Genomic DNA, 16688 nt, shown 5'->3' with positions numbered 1-16688 from the left:
CCAATTACCCTGCTAGCCTGTGGCCTTGTCTTGAAAATCAAACCAGTCAATGAAAGCACTGCCTTGCTCTTTCTAGTCATTCCCTTCTCTGCCCCTGCCCAGTGTCGTCTGACTCATTGAGTCATTTGAATGTCTGGGAAAAGATTTATTTGGAGGAACTGGACCTTTCCCCTCTCTCTCCTTCTTTCTGCCTCGCTTTTCAAAAACAGTAAAAAAAATGCAAATATTATTTTCCCCTCACTTTTCTCCCTCTTTTTTATCTTCCTCCCCTTTTTTCTAGTGGGAAAAAAGGGAGAGAAAAGGAAAAAAAAAACAAACCTAAAAATCCCAAAACTGAAAATGAAAAATTGAAATGCTTATTTTTCAAATGTTGAAAGGAAATGTTTCAAGCCAAAACTAAACTAAAACATCATTTTGAAGTGTCTCAGAACTAAATAAAATGAAAACATTGCTTTCAATTTGTTGAGGAATTTCCCACAGGAAACTGGAGTTTTTCAGCAGACAAATTTCAACAGGACATGTTTCCCATGACATTTTTCACAAGAAAGTTTTGATTTTGTAGGCATTTCTAAACCTGACTCCCAGTCTCCTGAATTAAATGTTTGGCCGCATGACAGAGAAACTGAACTGCAGATCAAAGATGTTCACTGACAATTTACTAGCACTAATTCACTTTCTAAAAAGTCTGCTCCATGGCAGCAGTGCTCCTTGAGGCTCTTGTGTCCCTCAAAGTCAATGTGACTTTTGTTGTTTACTCACTGGGAGCAGGGTCGAGCGCTGAGGGTGAGATTTTCAAAGGCGGCCAGTGGAATTAGGTGACATTCAAAAGTCAAATACATATAGTTCAATTCCCCTGATGTGCACACCGTTATACAGGAATAAAGGTGCTTTGTATCTAATCCCATACAGGCAGTATAGCTAGCCTGGGATAAAGTACCTTTATGCTGGTATAACTGCAGCCACACTAGGGCTTGTGTTAACTGCATCACACCCTTACCATTAGATTTATACTGGTATGAAATCGATGTGTAGAGCCGACCTTTGATTGCTGCTCATCCAGAGCCTGTAGGGGTATCTGAAGTCAAGCCTTCCAGTGTACATTTGTGATGGCTGCCATCCTGACCGACACATGGGGTACCTCCAGAGCTAAAAGCATGAGCTGGTTCAGCAGGAGTGAATGAGCCAAGGCTCTATAGCTAAGGGCTGTAATAAGTCATAGGCTCTGTGAATCAGCATGGAGGGGGATCTGGAGCACACATCAGTGACTTACACATCACCTTGCACATTTCCTCGCCCTTCAACTTGGCACCTTGGGGAACATACAGTTAACGATCATGCGGCATAATTAACAGGCTGAGGTTCTGCAGTGTGTGGTTCTGTTCTACTCAAATGGCCGTGGGCATTGAGCAAGCAGGCTACTCTACGCTGCAGGGTGTGCCGTTCCCTCCTCTGGCCCCTCAGTGAAGAGGCTGGATATTCTGATTGGGATTGCTGTTTTCCCCTCCACACCTCAGCTCCTTCGCTGATTCCATTGGATCACTTTGTCATTATCACAATGTGTACTTAGGGAACTGAATTTTCAGACACACTTGGCCAGCTGAGTTAAAACCGTTATTGATTAGGAAGGTTGTGGAATGCACTTGAGTGTGCCAATGTAATTGTTCTGCTATTTGCATAAGTTATTAGCAGTAGAGCAACTTATTATCTAACATATTGATTTAAGTCTATACTTGGCTCATCCCATATTTGCAGTGGTTTAGTTTATCACAGAAATACCTGTTCTGTGCCAAGGCTTCTGAGTGAATCTCAACACTGCCTCTGTACATAAGCCCCTACAACAGCATTCCCAGAAGGCTTGTGTTAGCCAATCACAGGTTCGTGGTTTCCAGTACAAAACTGTTGATTTTTTTTTTCCTTTGACCTTCTAATTTCATTATTTAGGAGCAGTCAGGTGAGCTGGGTTTTATTTGCAAGAATTCTTATGGGAAGCAAAAGTTTGATGACTACTCATGTGAATAAATATTTGTCCCAGCTGATCTCTTGTGGCCATTCTGAGACGCTCTTTTTATTACTTACATAACAGATTTGTCAGGCAATTATGACTGCTGCTGCCTGAATCATTCAAAAATCTGGAGTCAAACACCCAGAATAAAAGAGACTGGTTTAAAATCATGAGGTTTTTTTAAAAATGATACAGGCAGTCCTTGGACTTAAATTGCGTCGTAAGTTGAAAAGTCGTAAATCGGAACCGCAATATACTCCATTGCAGGACCAAGCATCAGAAAGTCAAAACCAACTGTCATAAGTCGAATCAGGGTGTCAATTCAGAAATGTCATAAGTGCCATTTGTCATAAGTCGAATGTTGTAAAGTCGAGGACTGCCTGTACATTTTAGGTTCTTTTCATTTGCCTTCGGGTATCGAACCTTTAGGGTCCAACATGAATGTTCGTAGTGCTGAAATCAAACAAAGAAGGAACTGAATCCAAATCATGTTACTTAGTTCACCAATCACATGGTTAAAAGTTCTTCCTCCAAACCATACGGTGAACAGCTGAAACAAACAAACTAATTCTTAAAAATCATTATGATCTGTTCCTGAATAATTCACAAACCAAAATTATTGTGTGCTCTAAATAGTTCACTCAGCTCTAGCAATGATGAAATCCCTTGCTGATATTGTTAATATCCTGAATAAATACCTTCCAATGGGCTGGATTTTAGTCTAAATGAAGTCGGGAAACTTTCTGTATGCCTTTGCATAGGTGTGACTGACATTTCTGATTCCTGAATCGCAGACTGTCTGAGATTTTCTTGCCCACATGATCTTCAGCAGAGGACTGGGGCTGGTTAATTGTATTGGTGACTTCTCGGGCCTACTGTTTGAGTAGGTTTCTATATAAAAGTGCCCAGCCAACTGTTCAGATTACTGTGCATTGGAAATCTCTCCATGGAACTAGCAGTGGGGACTCGCGTTTTGCCAAGGAGTCATAGTATTTTATGTGTGGGGACTTTCCTTACATTGCTGTTCACACCTGCATAGAGAGCAGCAATTGGTCTTTTAGGTCTGTCTGCTTTTTGAGTCTGTGTTTTGTTTCCAACCCATGATGTTGGCTTGGGTACTCTGCCCAGTCTGGGTTGATGTGGAAGGAAGGTAGTAACTGGAAATAATGAGATCATGATGCATTTTGAATTTCTGTTGTTCAGTGAGTTGTTCAAACAAAGTTGAGTCTGAAATCTAAAAGCACCAGTCTAGATAGGGTGGTGTATTCCTGTTCACGTCTTGCTAGGCTTGTGGGAGACACTGGAGGCAGAGGCTGGATACTAGGGATGAGAGCTGTACAGAGTATGGACTGGACATTTTGGTTTGTGAAGGATTTCAAGTTTCAGAAATTTGGCTTCATTATGAATTAGAATGAAATCCAAAAATTTCTAAATCCTCCGTGGAAGAAAATTCTGAAAAAAATGTTTGGGTTGATCAAAGCATTTTGTTCTGATGACATCAAAATGTTCCATTTCAGTTTTGAATTTGTAAATTATATCACTTTATATTATATTACACAAAATAAAAACAGCCTATAGGGCAAAGTCATTTCAACATAAAAAATCAAAATGTTTCCTTCACAAAATGTCAAAACAGGAACTTTTTTCCATTTTTTTCTCCAAAACAAGATTTTAGGGAAATCGACACAATTTCACGAAGCATTTCCATTCTGACAGAACCACATTCTCCAGTGGAAAATGGTTCAGTTAAAGGTTTCCAACCGGCTCTATTAGGGATATTCATTAGGCAGGAAGGACAGTACCTGTCTTCACAGTGTAACAGCAGGGTTCTGACTCTTAGACCTGTCATTGGTTGGAGCCAGTACCCAATCCTGGAGCACAGGGAAGTGACCCCGGGGTGCCATTGGTCTGTGGTCCTGCTCCATCCTGCACCCTTGCACAGGGCAGCCTGGGTGTGCTGGCGTGCAGCCCACACACTCAAGGAAGGACTGTGCCTACTTAGCATTGTCACTTCCTTAGCTGTAGCTCAGCCAAGCTACACATATTCAATGGCTGTAAGGCTTCCCCATCCATCACTGCCTCCAGCCCTTGGCTAATACTGAGTATCCCTCCACAGCCATGGCCTGCAAACTTGTGCCTTACTTGATTGATAGACTGTCTCCTTGGCTTTTCGTGTGCATGTCACAGTATAGCAAATGCTCCAATTACCACCTCAGGCTCAGCACTGCAGGCATTTCTAACCTACCCCAGCTCTCCCACCACCTTTGGCACATGCGCCCACAAGGGCATTAGGGGGAGCCACACAAGGACTGAAGAGTGTCCCGCAGTTGTGAACAGGTGCTGTGTTTAGGACTTACACCTTCTCCATCACTGCTGACTCCTCCACTGGGAAACAGTTTTGCAGTGAATTATAATTTGGGTATTTCTGATTGCTTCTGCGCCCAAGGACAATTTTCCTTAAAGCATGAGATGTTCTTTGGAGGCTTTGTGCTTCTTCGAAACCTCTGCTGTTCTCCTAGCTGCCCATTCCTCAGACGGAGGCAGCTGTGGCTGGATAGCACCTGGCAAGACAGAATGGAGGAAGGGAAGTGCAAAGCTGAGGATGTACAAGCAGAATTGTTTCTAAATAAAACGGTGCCGTCAGCTTCTTTACAAGGCATACACAGACTTTAAAATAATCAGTGTCTTTGGAAAGAAGAAATACTTGAAGGCAGAAACCACCATTTCCTCCTGAGAGACCTAATGTATCTGGAATTATCCATCCCCGGCTGTAAATCCCCAGTAAACCCTGGCAAGAGTTTAAAACTCAGTTACAGAAATGGCTATATATTTTTATCTGAAACCTCCAGAGAGAACTAATCACGGCACTGATGGCAGCAAGGAACAGTCAAGGAGTGTGAGGAGGATGCTCATGCTGATGAGTGCAATGCTAAGTGCTGTCTGCTGATCACATAGCACATGAGTAATTCTGAACAGTGCTTGCAAATTTTTACCAGTCACAACGGGGAGCTCCATTTGCTGGTACTCCTGGACCCTTCCATTCATTTTCAGACAACCTGTGAAATGTTTGCAGTGTGACATGTGCTCCTGTGAGGCATCTAAGAGACCCTCTGCAACAAGTACCCTCCACCCTAATAGGAACACAGTCAGCTGAGTATCTGGAGGCCATGTGTTCACGTCTCCCCTTCTAATTGCTGATTGGGCGTTTTACATGGAAACGATTATTTGATCACAAACGCAGTCACTGCAAGATTTAAATTTTCTGTGGAAAAATTTCAATTTTGTTGAAATTTTGTCAGGAAAATCAGAATGAAACGTTTTGTTTTGGGGCAGGTCATCCTGAATCAAAATATTTCAGTGTGTCCAACTGAATCAAAATGTTTCATTTCAGGGCATTTTAACATTCATCTGTGTGCACCAGAGCTGCCTCAGAGGAGTTGTTCAGATGTCTCATAGACCAATTCTCTTCTATGGGCTGGGGTCCATGGCTGGACATCATCTCCCACAATACATTGCAGTCTCTTCTCTTCTTAAAGCACAGTTATGAATCATGACAGTTGCATAAACATGCTACATCCTGGGAGATGTAGTTCAGCCAGGAGCCTGGCCCATAAAGGAGAATGGGGAAACCCAAACTACAAGTTCCATGAACCCCTGTGGCAACTCATGGCAGCACAAGTTAATGCTGAACCACTCCAAAATCAGTTTCCACAATGGCAAACTGAAATGTTTAAGAACTTTCTGTTCTGTGACAAATGTTGATATTTTGACTTTTCATCCCAATTCAAGATTAAACAAATTTTGAAATGTCAGCCTTTCCTGAAGCACAGAAATTCTCATTTTCAGCCAGTTCTGCCATTACCACTTGTGGGCCTTCTTCCCTCTGACCAAGGCCTGTGTCCCCCATTCACCAGACAAAGTAACAGAGGTTGCCTAGATCACACTCAGGCTAGCTGGGGGTAGAACACACAGCACTAATATCACGGAGCCAAGTTTTGTTTAGCCTAGTTACGCTGCCCCTGGGAACAAGTCTGCCACCTTTGCAGGTGGATTTGTGGTCTGGGAGACATACAGCTGAATTGCCTGGCCAGTAGTCACACAGGATGGCATTTCAGTGCAGTGATAGTGTGTACTGAATGAAGAAGAGGCAGCAGCAGCAAAGAAAGCTAAGGAAATAAACTGAGACCCAGAAGAACTGGGTTTTGTCTTCTCCTCTACCCCTAGTTTGTGGTGTGATGCCGGGGAAGTGGCTTCTCTGAGGTCTGTGTAGGGAAACCACCCATGAACACATGATGCAGGAGGAATGGTTTGTGATTAAGGCATTCCCCAGGGACTCAAAAGACCAGAATTCAGGTTCTGTCTTGGCCAGTGACATACTTATTGACCTTGACAAAGTCATCTGCTGTCTGAGACCCAGTGTCCCATTCTATAAGCTATTCTGGTTCCTTTGGGGGGCATAACTACAAATATGCAAGTGCAATTACCTGGAATTAATGGGAACAGAGAAAAATCCATGTCAATTCTGCTAGACAGCCAATAAATCTAGCTTCTCTCTCATTCTCATTCTCTCATTCTCATTCCCTCAAGCAAGAAAGAAACTAGCTTTTATTAAATCTGGGCTCCATACACATAGCCAAGTTTAATGCACTTTCCTGTGTAAAGGAGGACAGGAAAATATCTTCAGTGTCCTAAAACTCCCTAGTCCTGGTATCAGTCCCCCCTCACCCCCAGTTCCCAACAATTAACCAATAATCCAGAGGCTATAATGTGTTTTGACATGTTATTCTATAAGGACTTGTCAGAAAAGAATGGTTGATCAAATGGTTCATTTGGCAAATAGATCAACTCATACATAGTATATGGTGCCTTCGGAGTTTAGAGTCAGTATCCCTCTATTCAGCTGTATCAAAATGGTGGTGTGTGATTTCCTCAGGAATCACAGAATCATAGAATATCAGGGTTGGAAGGGACCTCAGGAGGTCATCTAGTCCAACGCCCTGCTCAAAGCAGGACCGATCCCCGACTAAATCATCCCAGCCAGGGCTTTGTCAAGCCTGACCTTAAAAACTTCTAGGGAAGGAGATTCCACCACTAAACATCCCCAGTTCCCTCAGTCTCTCCTCATAAGTCATGTGTTCCAGTCCCCTAATCATTTTTGTTGCCCTCCGCTGGACTCTTTCCAATTTTTCCACATCCTTCTTGTAGTGTGGGGCCCAAAACTGGATACAGTACTCCAGATGAGGCCTCACCAATGTCAAACAGAGGGGAACTATCACGTCCCTCGATCTGCTGGCAATGCCCCTACTTATACAGCCCAAAATGCCATTGGCCTTCGTGGCAACAAGGGTACGCTGTTGACTCATATCCAACTTCTCGTCCACTGTCACCCCTAGGTCCTTTTCTGCAGAACTGCTGCCAAGCCGTTCAGTCCCTAGTCTGTAGCGGTGCATGGGATTCTTCCGTCCTAAGCGCAGGACTCTGCACTTGTCCTTGTTGAACCTCATCAGATTTCTTTTGGCCCAATCCTCCAATTTGTCTAGGGCCCTCTGTATCCTATCCCTACCCTCCAGCGTATCTACCACTATTCCCAATTTAGTGTCATCTGCAAACTTGCTGAGGGTGCAATCCACACCATCCTCCAAATCATTAATGAAGATATTGAACAAAACCGGCCCCAGGACCGATCCCTGGGGCACTCCACTTGATACCAGCTCTCAACCTGACATGGAGCCATTAATCACTACCCGTTGAGCCCGACAATCTAGCCAGATTTCTATCCACCTTATAGTCCATTTTTCTAGCCCATACTTCTTTAACTTTTTGGCAAGAATACTGTGGGAGACCGTGTCAAAAGCTTTTCTAAAGTCAAGGAACAACACGTCCACTGCTTTCCCTTCATCCACAGAGCCAGTTATCTCGTCATAGAAGGCAATTAGATTAGTCAGGCATGACTTGCCCTTGGTGAATCCATGCTGACTGTTCCTGATCACTTTCCTCTCCTCTAAGTGCTTCAGAATTGATTCCTTGGGGACCTGTTCCATGATTTTTCCAGGGACTGAGGTGAGGCTGACTGGCCTGTAGTTCCCAGGATCCTCCATCTTCCCTTTTTTAAAGATGGGCACTACATTAGCCTTTTTTTGACACAGGCACAATACGCAGGTACCTAAGACACTGACTCCCACCCATGTGATGACATCAGAATCTCAGCTTGATTTCCGTTAAAACAAATGTGTTTCCAACCCTTGTGGTTATGACGAAAAGGTTAAGAACGTGACCCAAGTGTAACTGATGCAGTGGTGTCTGCCTGAGTCTGCAGAAAGCCTGAGACAATTGCTTTAAGAGAGGGAACAGCTCCATGTGTAACCCATGCAGTGATAGCTGCCTAAGTCTGGGAAGATCAGTCAGAAAGGAGGGACTGCCCCTACTGTAACCAAGGCACTAAGGTCTGCCTGAGAATGCAGACATCCTACAGCAGGGGGAGCAACCAATAATACCAAGGTGGCAGCCACCTGGCCCCTTACTCACTACCACTGCTGGCCATGCCTTCTGCTGCTGCAGAGGTGGGGAGAGTGGAGCCTTCCTGTTGCTTTGTGGGAGAGGGAGAAAATAAAGTGGGTGGCTACTACGGTAATACCACACCCCTGGATAGGTTGTTAGCAAGGGGTATTGAACCTGGGACTTCTGGATGACCACACACCTCTACTGCCTGAGCTAGAAGAATCAGCTCTACTAGCCAAGTCTGTAGTAGGCTTATTAACCTCCATTTGTGGCCAAGGCACCACAAAGTTGTGGTCACAAAGTGCCACCCTGAGGTTTCTTCTTTCATGTGTATCACACATCTAGATTGTTCAGCCATGTAACTGATGGATCATTGAGGGTAGCACAATGTTGCAGTCCACCCTGCGATCTTCTAAGCATGCACTTCTCCACCCCATGTTGACTGTCTGCCTTGCTGGCAGGCACTGCTGGCACTGTGAAGATTGGACTAAGCCAAATTTCTGACCGGTGGCAGACTGTTCCAGTCAGCAGCCTGTTAAGGCTAGTCCATGATCTGTGTCCCAGTCTGCCGACAGGTGAATGTAAGTTTGGGCTTCTGACATTTGACCAGCACACCTGTCTAACCCACAGTTGCTGTCACTCTGCGAGACACAGCTGTCGGCCCTGACATGCGCTTGTTCACCTGAGCTGGGCATCGGACCAGCAGCACTGGACATGAGTGCATGAATGTCCACTATAAAAGGATGTTGCAAAGTCAGTCATGGCAATTAGCAGGAACTGCCAGTCTAGCTGTTTTCTTCCAGAGGCAGGCAGCTCTTGTGGGAAGTGTGCGGTGCTTATTTGCACCTATTGGAACCATGTCAGCCTTGTGTGTGGCAGCTTGTTTTCATCTGGCACAGCCCTCCATGCAGTTATAAGGGTGAAGGCATCTTGTCTTAAAGTTTTGGAGGAGCTATTAGAGCCAACACGTAGAAATTAGATGTTAATGTACGGCTCAGGCAACCACTAATGGTACAAGTTCAGATCTGAATCATGTGATGAATATGCCAACTTCTTCCCCAAACTGCTGCACAGTATTTCACTAGCACAAATACCAGCACCAGGGCCAGCCAATATAAATGACTTCTGTTGTCAGTCATCGGCTGCGCCTGTATTCTTTCTGTGTGCTGCCTCACCTCTGGCCAGAGAGCTGACACAGCAGACCTCGATCAAACTGCCCACAAAGACCACAAGACCTGATTAGTAGCCAAGGCACCCAGCCAGATTTATTGTTAATGAAGCACAGTCCTAGTATCCTGTAGACTCTACAGAAGCACTAACACATGTATGTTCGTCACAATGGACAAGCTCAGAGAACGGCGGGACTTTCCATTCCCCCCTCGGCTAGACAAAGACACTCCTGCTGAGACTTCTCTTTATACATCAATACAAACAAGTTACGTCTTGCTCCTCTGACGTGGCTAGTTATCACCCTTTACCTTGTACCTGTTGGTTCAATTAAAACATCTCTCTCAATCAGACTGTCATCCTGACCTTATCTTTTGGGGGAGTCAGTGTGTCCCTTAGAGACTAACCAATTTATTTGAGCATAAGCTTTCGTGAGCTACAGCTCACGAAAGCTTATGCTCAAATAAATTGGTTAGTCTCTAAGGTGCCACAAGTCCTCCTTTTCTTTTTGCGAATACAGACTAACACGGCTGTTACTCTGAGAAGTGTGTCCCTGTTATCTTCGGGGAGTGTGTTTGTTCCATACTAGGTATTGCGGTGTTTTGCTACCACCCTTCTGGAATGTACTTGCGTGAGTGTCCGGTGCCCAGCACTTCTCAGGAATGTGTGTCTTTTGGTAATCCCAGCCCTGTTCTGGCCAGGTACTGTGAACGTGCATGGAGGCAGAGCCTGGCTTCTGCTCACAGCCTGACTTCGGCTTTATATTCGCAAGGCCTGGCCACTACATTAGTTCATGCCTCACACCTCATGCCTGGCCTCTTTTTCCAGGCCTCATGTCCCAGGCTTTCTTTCTATTACAACTCCTACCAAACTTTCTGCAAATTAGTGCAGGTAATGGCTAAGAAATAGATTCCCTCAAGACTATCGCAAAGAGTATATCCCTGGGTTTCAGAGTAGCAGCCGTGTTAGTCTGTATCCGCAAAAAGAAAAGGAGGACTTGTGGCACCTTAGAGACTAACACATTTATTTGAGCATAAGCTTTTGTGAGCTACAGTCTAGCGACTCAGGGACTGGACTCTACCCAGACCCAAATGGCTTGGAAGTCCATGAAACCCAGCAATTAGGTCCACTTGCAGGAGACTGGTGCCCGTACAGAGGGGGCTGGGCCAGGTTGTAACATCCAGCACTAGGACTGTAGGGACAAGAATGACGTAAAAGCTAAACTTCCTGTTTGCTTTGAGTTTGGCCAGGGCTCCGTGTAACCCACTGGTGAGTGTGTGCTACAGGTTCCTCGCTGTACCTGATCCACAGAGAATGGGAGTTTGTTACAGCCCCAGCCCCGACTGCCTGACTCTTTCGCTGTAGCCATTCATGTTTTTAGCTCCAGTGGCCCCTGGTTCAATCCCCAGTATGTTGGCCAAGCTGGGGGCCACCACATATGTGGCAGTGATCTGCCCTGTAGCTATCACCCAGCCCATACTACACTGAATGCTGATGCCCAACTGTGCCACTGGCAGAACCACAGCCTTGTGTACTGTTGCCTGTCTGTGGAGCGAGGGAGCCTCCTAGTTTTCCACACTGGTACAGCTCCTGAACTGGAGCCCATATTCATTAAAGCGCACAGAGCCTCTTGGACAGCACTTGTCGCCCATGCTTCTTTGTATGCACGATTTGAAAGGTGGTGGTGTGTTAATTGGGATGGAATATAAGGTGCTGGCATAACCAGACCCTGCCCAGCATTAAACAGTGTTAAACAAGGTTCAGGGTTTGGTACACAGAGACCTGCTCAGTGCCATGGCAAACACCCCATTCAACAGTCTTCTAAACCTTTTACTAAAGATATAGAAAGGAAGGAAAACAGTTAATGTGTTTGAAATGCAAAGTTTTAAGTGAGGCTTTCTTTTTAACAACATCCCTTGTTCCCTTTCCCTGCAGCTGGAGAGAGTCTTTAAAGTGAAAAAGCCCCTGTTTGACAATCCTTTAGATGGTAAGAACTGTCCATTTGTGGGGAAAGAGAAGAAGTTAGTTGAGAGGGGCTGGGGCTGTCATTGTTGCTGTTGTTAAATAGGATCTCATTTCCCAAGAAGACAAAACAAGACAAACAAGAGGGGAGAGAAAAGAACAGCAAAGGCAGAAAATGCAGCTTCTGTCTCTGGGGTTGACTCTGACATGCAACCTCACTGCTGGAAAAACACAGGCCCAGCACATGGTCTGACCAGCCACACCGAGACCTAGCAAACTTGTACCAGCATCAGGCTATTCAAGGCTCTGGTTTAGCTACCTCCATTGGGCCACAGGCGCACAGCAGTGCTGTAAAATGGATGGTCTTGGCCAGCTAAATCAAATTCTTATTAAGACAGAAGGGACAAGCAGAGGAATAGGAAAGAGAAGAAATAAAGTGGGGAAGGAAAAGAATACACAAAGCTAGCAAAGTCCCACAGCCCAGGTGGCGGCTGGGATTCAGCCACAGCTGGTGGAGGTGGTGATGTCATTGGGATCCCTCTCTCCGGCCTGGTTGGGTCAGGACACCTCTCAGGATCAGCACAAAGAAGGGCTGGGCCCAGGAGATGGTGGGGGTGGCAGCCATGATGGTGAAAGTCACTCCAGTAGCCAGTTTTTCTCCCAAAGTCTCTTTCTGTAAGGAACCCTGAAGGCCGTGGTGAGTAGAGCAGCCCATCCCCTCATTATTTCATCCACCAATTGAGCCTAATATCAGACACACCCATACTGGCTCATTGACTTTCAGTCTCACACTGTTCCTGTTTACCAGGCATGCGCTTAACACAGTCCTTGAGTTATAGCCTTTTTCTTTGGATTCAGTCCCTCTGTCTCTCCTTTTCACCTTTTCCCATCAGCTTTAGCTGTTTAGGTTATTGTGACACCTTAGGACCTTCCACTCCTCCCTTCTCACAGCTGAGCTCACAATGAGGGTAAATTGATAGGCCAGTCATCACACTGTGTTGCTGTCCGATAGAGACCAGCAGGGATTCTCTTGCACCTAAGGGCTGGGGTTCTTAGGAAGAGGCTTCTATTCCTCTGCCATTTGATGCATATTTCCTATGCAAATCCATGTAACTGCACCACCCTGCTGTGCATCTCCCTGAATAGAAAGATATTCTGCACTTCCAGAGTCACAGGCAGGCATTCTAATATTAGTACATATTTAAGTTGTGCATGAAGAGAAGAGGGACATTAGCCTCCCGCACACTCTGGTAGCATTGGTTAACACAGGTTTAAAGCAGACTGAGTGTGCAGGACTTGGAGTCTCAGTTACAAGTAGGGAGTCCAGCTCAGAGCCTACCCATCACCTCTAAAGCTGAGGAACATCCACAAATGCATCTTTTTACCCCTGGTATTTGTGACTGGTAGGCCCTTAACCAGTATTCTTCTTGGTCTCTTCCAGATCGCAGTGAATGGTGGGCCAGAGGTGAAGGTTTTAAACCCTATGCCAGGAAGAATGAACAAGGTTCACCATGGATAATACAAATGAGATTCCAGCGGAGGTAGTAAGAAGCCCCTAATCTCTGACTCCTGAGCCGTTCACCAAGAGGAAAGCGCCATTTCCTGAGCTGCTTTGCCTTTCTTACACCCCAACTGGGTCCTGGCAGTACAGATCTGACTCACTTGCCTGATTATTAATCTGATTTCCAGTGATCTGGAGGAGAATTTCCGGCTTGGTGCTACGAAGCGCATTAGAGACATTAACTTGCTGCCCACAGGCCATTCAGGGGCATTCTCTCCCCTATTACTGACCACAATGGGAAACCCAGCAAAGAGGCAGAGGATTTCTTAATGAAGGCTCCATGTGTTTAACCCCTGTGTAGCCCTTGGGAACAGCACTGGAGAGTGTTAGGCGATGTCGTGGAGGATCTATCTGAGAGCTCAGTGTGGGACCAGCTTTGCTGCCTAAAGAGCAGAGCTACTGGATTTAAGCCTTTGGGATCAGCTGCTATGAAGGGTGACTTGGAATTTCTGGTGCATTTCTCTGCTGCAGCACCCTGATGTGAGACCCTGGAGAGCCGGGATTGTCTATTGCTTTGTCCTTTCAGGGACTTTTCAGGGGGGGTTGTTCCTGGTGGCCTTGGTGCTTTGTCTATAACTGATGAGCTTCTTCACTCAGCCCATGGGCCTCCTCCCTTGATGCAGGCTTGTGCTTGAAGTGAAACAAGGAGGCGCTCACCTCACCATGGTGCTGCCGCCGCCTGACAAACGCCACGTGTGTCTGACCACCATTGTCATCATGACCAGTATGGCCTTCATGGACGCCTACCTGGTGGAGCAGAACCAAGGGCCACGGAAGATTGGCGTCTGCATCATCGTCCTGGTGGGAGACATCTGCTTCCTCATCGTGCTGCGCTATGTGGCGGTATGGGTGGGGGCTGAGGTGAAAACAGCCAAGCGGGGCTACGCCATGATCCTGTGGTTTCTCTACATCTTTGTGCTGGAGATTAAGCTGTATTTTATATTTCAGAATTACAAAGCAGACAAGAAGAATCTGGAGACGGTGGCCAGGAAGGCCTTGACCTTGCTCCTGTCCATCTGTGTGCCAGGGCTCTACCTGGTGCTGGTGGCCTTGGACAGCATGGAGTACATACGAACCTTCAGGAAGAAGGAGGATCTGCGGGGACGCCTTTTCTGGGTGGCCCTGGACCTGCTGGATATATTAGACATTCAGGCCAACCTGTGGGAGCCACACAAAACTGGGCTTCCCATCTGGGCAGAAGGGCTCATGTTCTTCTATTGTTACATACTGCTCTTGATCCTGCCTTGTGTCTCTCTTAGTGAGATTAGCATGCAAGGGGAGCACATTGCTCCGCAGAAAATGATGCTCTACCCTGTACTGAGCCTGGTCACCATCAACATTGTCACCATATTCATCCGGGCCATTAACATGGTCTTGTTCCAGGACAGCAGGGTCTCCACTATCTTTATTGGCAAGAACATCATTGCCATAGCCACCAAGGCATGCACTTTCTTAGAGTATAAGAAACAGGTGAAAGAATTCCCCCAGAATGCTATTGCCCTGGAGCTCCAGCAGAACTCAATCTCTCACAATCAGACTATCCACAGTACACAGGGCATTTCTCATGAGCAGTCACCCACCAGGGAAATTTTGGTTACATGACAGATCACCTCTGGACATCAGCATTGGCTTGCATTGCATTAGAGGTGTAGGGAGGAGAGAAGCTGCTCTCCCATTGTATGGGGCATGCGTGATGGACAAGTCCCAGCAAGGAGAGCTCTCCCAGGCACAAAACACTTACCACATTTTAATCAAACTATGGAGTGTTTCCTAGACCTCTTCATCTCAGGTATAGCCCTAGGAGTTCTCCAGGAAAACCAAATGAACTTGCAAAGGACCTGAACCAGCTACACCTTCTGTTTTCCTTCCCTTCCTTTTACCCACTCCTCCCCTGCCCAACCAAATTCCCCGATGCTGAGATTTCTTTGTTCCTTAAGACTCTCACCTTCGCTCCAAGTCTGGAATGAAGATATTGTTACCAGAGTCCTTTGTATGGAATGGGAATGGGGGGGAGGGGCGTTTGCACCAGTGAATCCTGTGATTATAGATGTGTCTTATTCCAAACGGTTGTGTTTACTGTTCCCTATTTATAACTGTCTCTTCTTTGATCCTTTCTGGGAATACCCATTGTTGGGTCTGGCTTCTTTTGGTTTGTAATCCACTGGAACAGCTCCCTTTGCTATTAGTCCCAGCAGGAACGACACAAAAAGTAGCACCCAACACTATAAACAGCTATGTCTCTCCTCTCATTCTCTTGCTACTCGGCTTAGGCTACAGGTTGGGAAGCAGGGATATCCATCTCTGCTAGTGCACTAAGCCAACTCAGCGGGTAGCAGTATTTGACAAGCTAATGTTAATCTAATGCTGGTGTTTTATGTATCTTGTTCACTTCAAATGACTCAGCACAATATTTCTATTTTTAGAAGGATATCTCTCTCGCTCGCTCTGGCAGTGTGAATGCTCCTGACTACAACAGATGGTGCAGTGCAGCTGGCCTGGTGAGTCCAGCCAGGGCCAGCATGAGTGGAAGCAGATGCCGAGGAGAGCTAATAATAATGACAATGATGATGATGATGATGATGATGATGCATTTCACTCCAGCATCAATGTTTATAAAGAGGGCTGCTTTCCACAGCTACTATATTTTTAAAAATAAAATATTTCCATAAAATGGAGAGAAGTGCTGCTTGAGCCGCGTGACCATGGGAGAGCTGGGAACCAGCACCATGTACAGATCTCCTCCCCTTTGGGCACGCCAAATGGCTCATACACGCTGCTGGGGGGCAGCTGAATAATAAAAATAAAAACCCAGTGAGAACAAACCGGATTTGTAGTTTTGTGTCTGTGTTTGGAGGCATGTGGAGGGCTCGTAGTACTGCAACATTGCTGGTGTCCCATCTCATTTGGGATCTCCTGAATCCACAGCAGTTCCTGCAACCAGCATCCAAGCTCCACAGCATCTTCTCTTGCTACTCCATCCTGATTCCAGAGCACATGGCTGTGCTCTCTTCTCCCCAGAGAGCACAATCATGGTGTGTCTCATGGCCTCCCCCGGGTGCCATAGCTTGCTTGTTCTGCTGCCTAGAACTGGTTGAAAAAAATTTGATGGGACAGTTTTCCATCAGAAAATGATGTTTCATTGATTGCAAAATGTTTCATGGGAATGTGTTGATTCTGATGATGTTTTCTATAAAAATATTTCAAAATGGAGTTTTTTGCTTTGACTTTCTCATTTCATTTTGCGTTTCCCATTTTGTTCCATTCTGATTTTCTTGTTTCAGTTTGATTTTTATATTACATTATAAATATAAATTTTAATATTATATGGTATTTAAATATATCAAAATTAAACATTTCAGTTAGGTTATTTCAATGTTTCAGAAGTGAGATTTTTTTTTCAGAATTTCCATTCTATGAAAATTTCAACTTTACATCCCAATACTGGATGAAAACAAATTTCAAAATTTCAGAATGTCCCACAGGCCAGATGTTCCGATT

The 16688-nt window shown here is 45.5% G+C and overlaps 1 protein-coding gene across 2 annotated transcripts in view; it reads left to right on the top strand.

Annotated features, from left to right (window-relative positions):
• Positions 1-16400, top strand: part of TMEM121 (transmembrane protein 121) — a 186925-nt gene extending 170525 nt beyond the window's left edge. For both annotated transcript variants that reach the window (XM_048859984.2, XM_075131438.1), the window contains one exon: positions 13071-16400. In XM_048859984.2, coding sequence (XP_048715941.1) covers positions 13854-14792 — 939 coding nt within the window. In that variant the 5' untranslated portion in view covers positions 13071-13853 and the 3' untranslated portion in view covers positions 14793-16400. The remainder of the gene's footprint in view (positions 1-13070) is intronic.
• The last annotated feature ends 288 nt before the right edge of the window (positions 16401-16688 follow it).

This window comes from Caretta caretta, chromosome 8 (assembly GCF_965140235.1).
Source record: "Caretta caretta isolate rCarCar2 chromosome 8, rCarCar1.hap1, whole genome shotgun sequence".
Classification (NCBI taxonomy): Eukaryota; Metazoa; Chordata; order Testudines; family Cheloniidae; genus Caretta; species Caretta caretta.
This window is presented reverse-complemented; position numbering and strand designations above follow the sequence as displayed.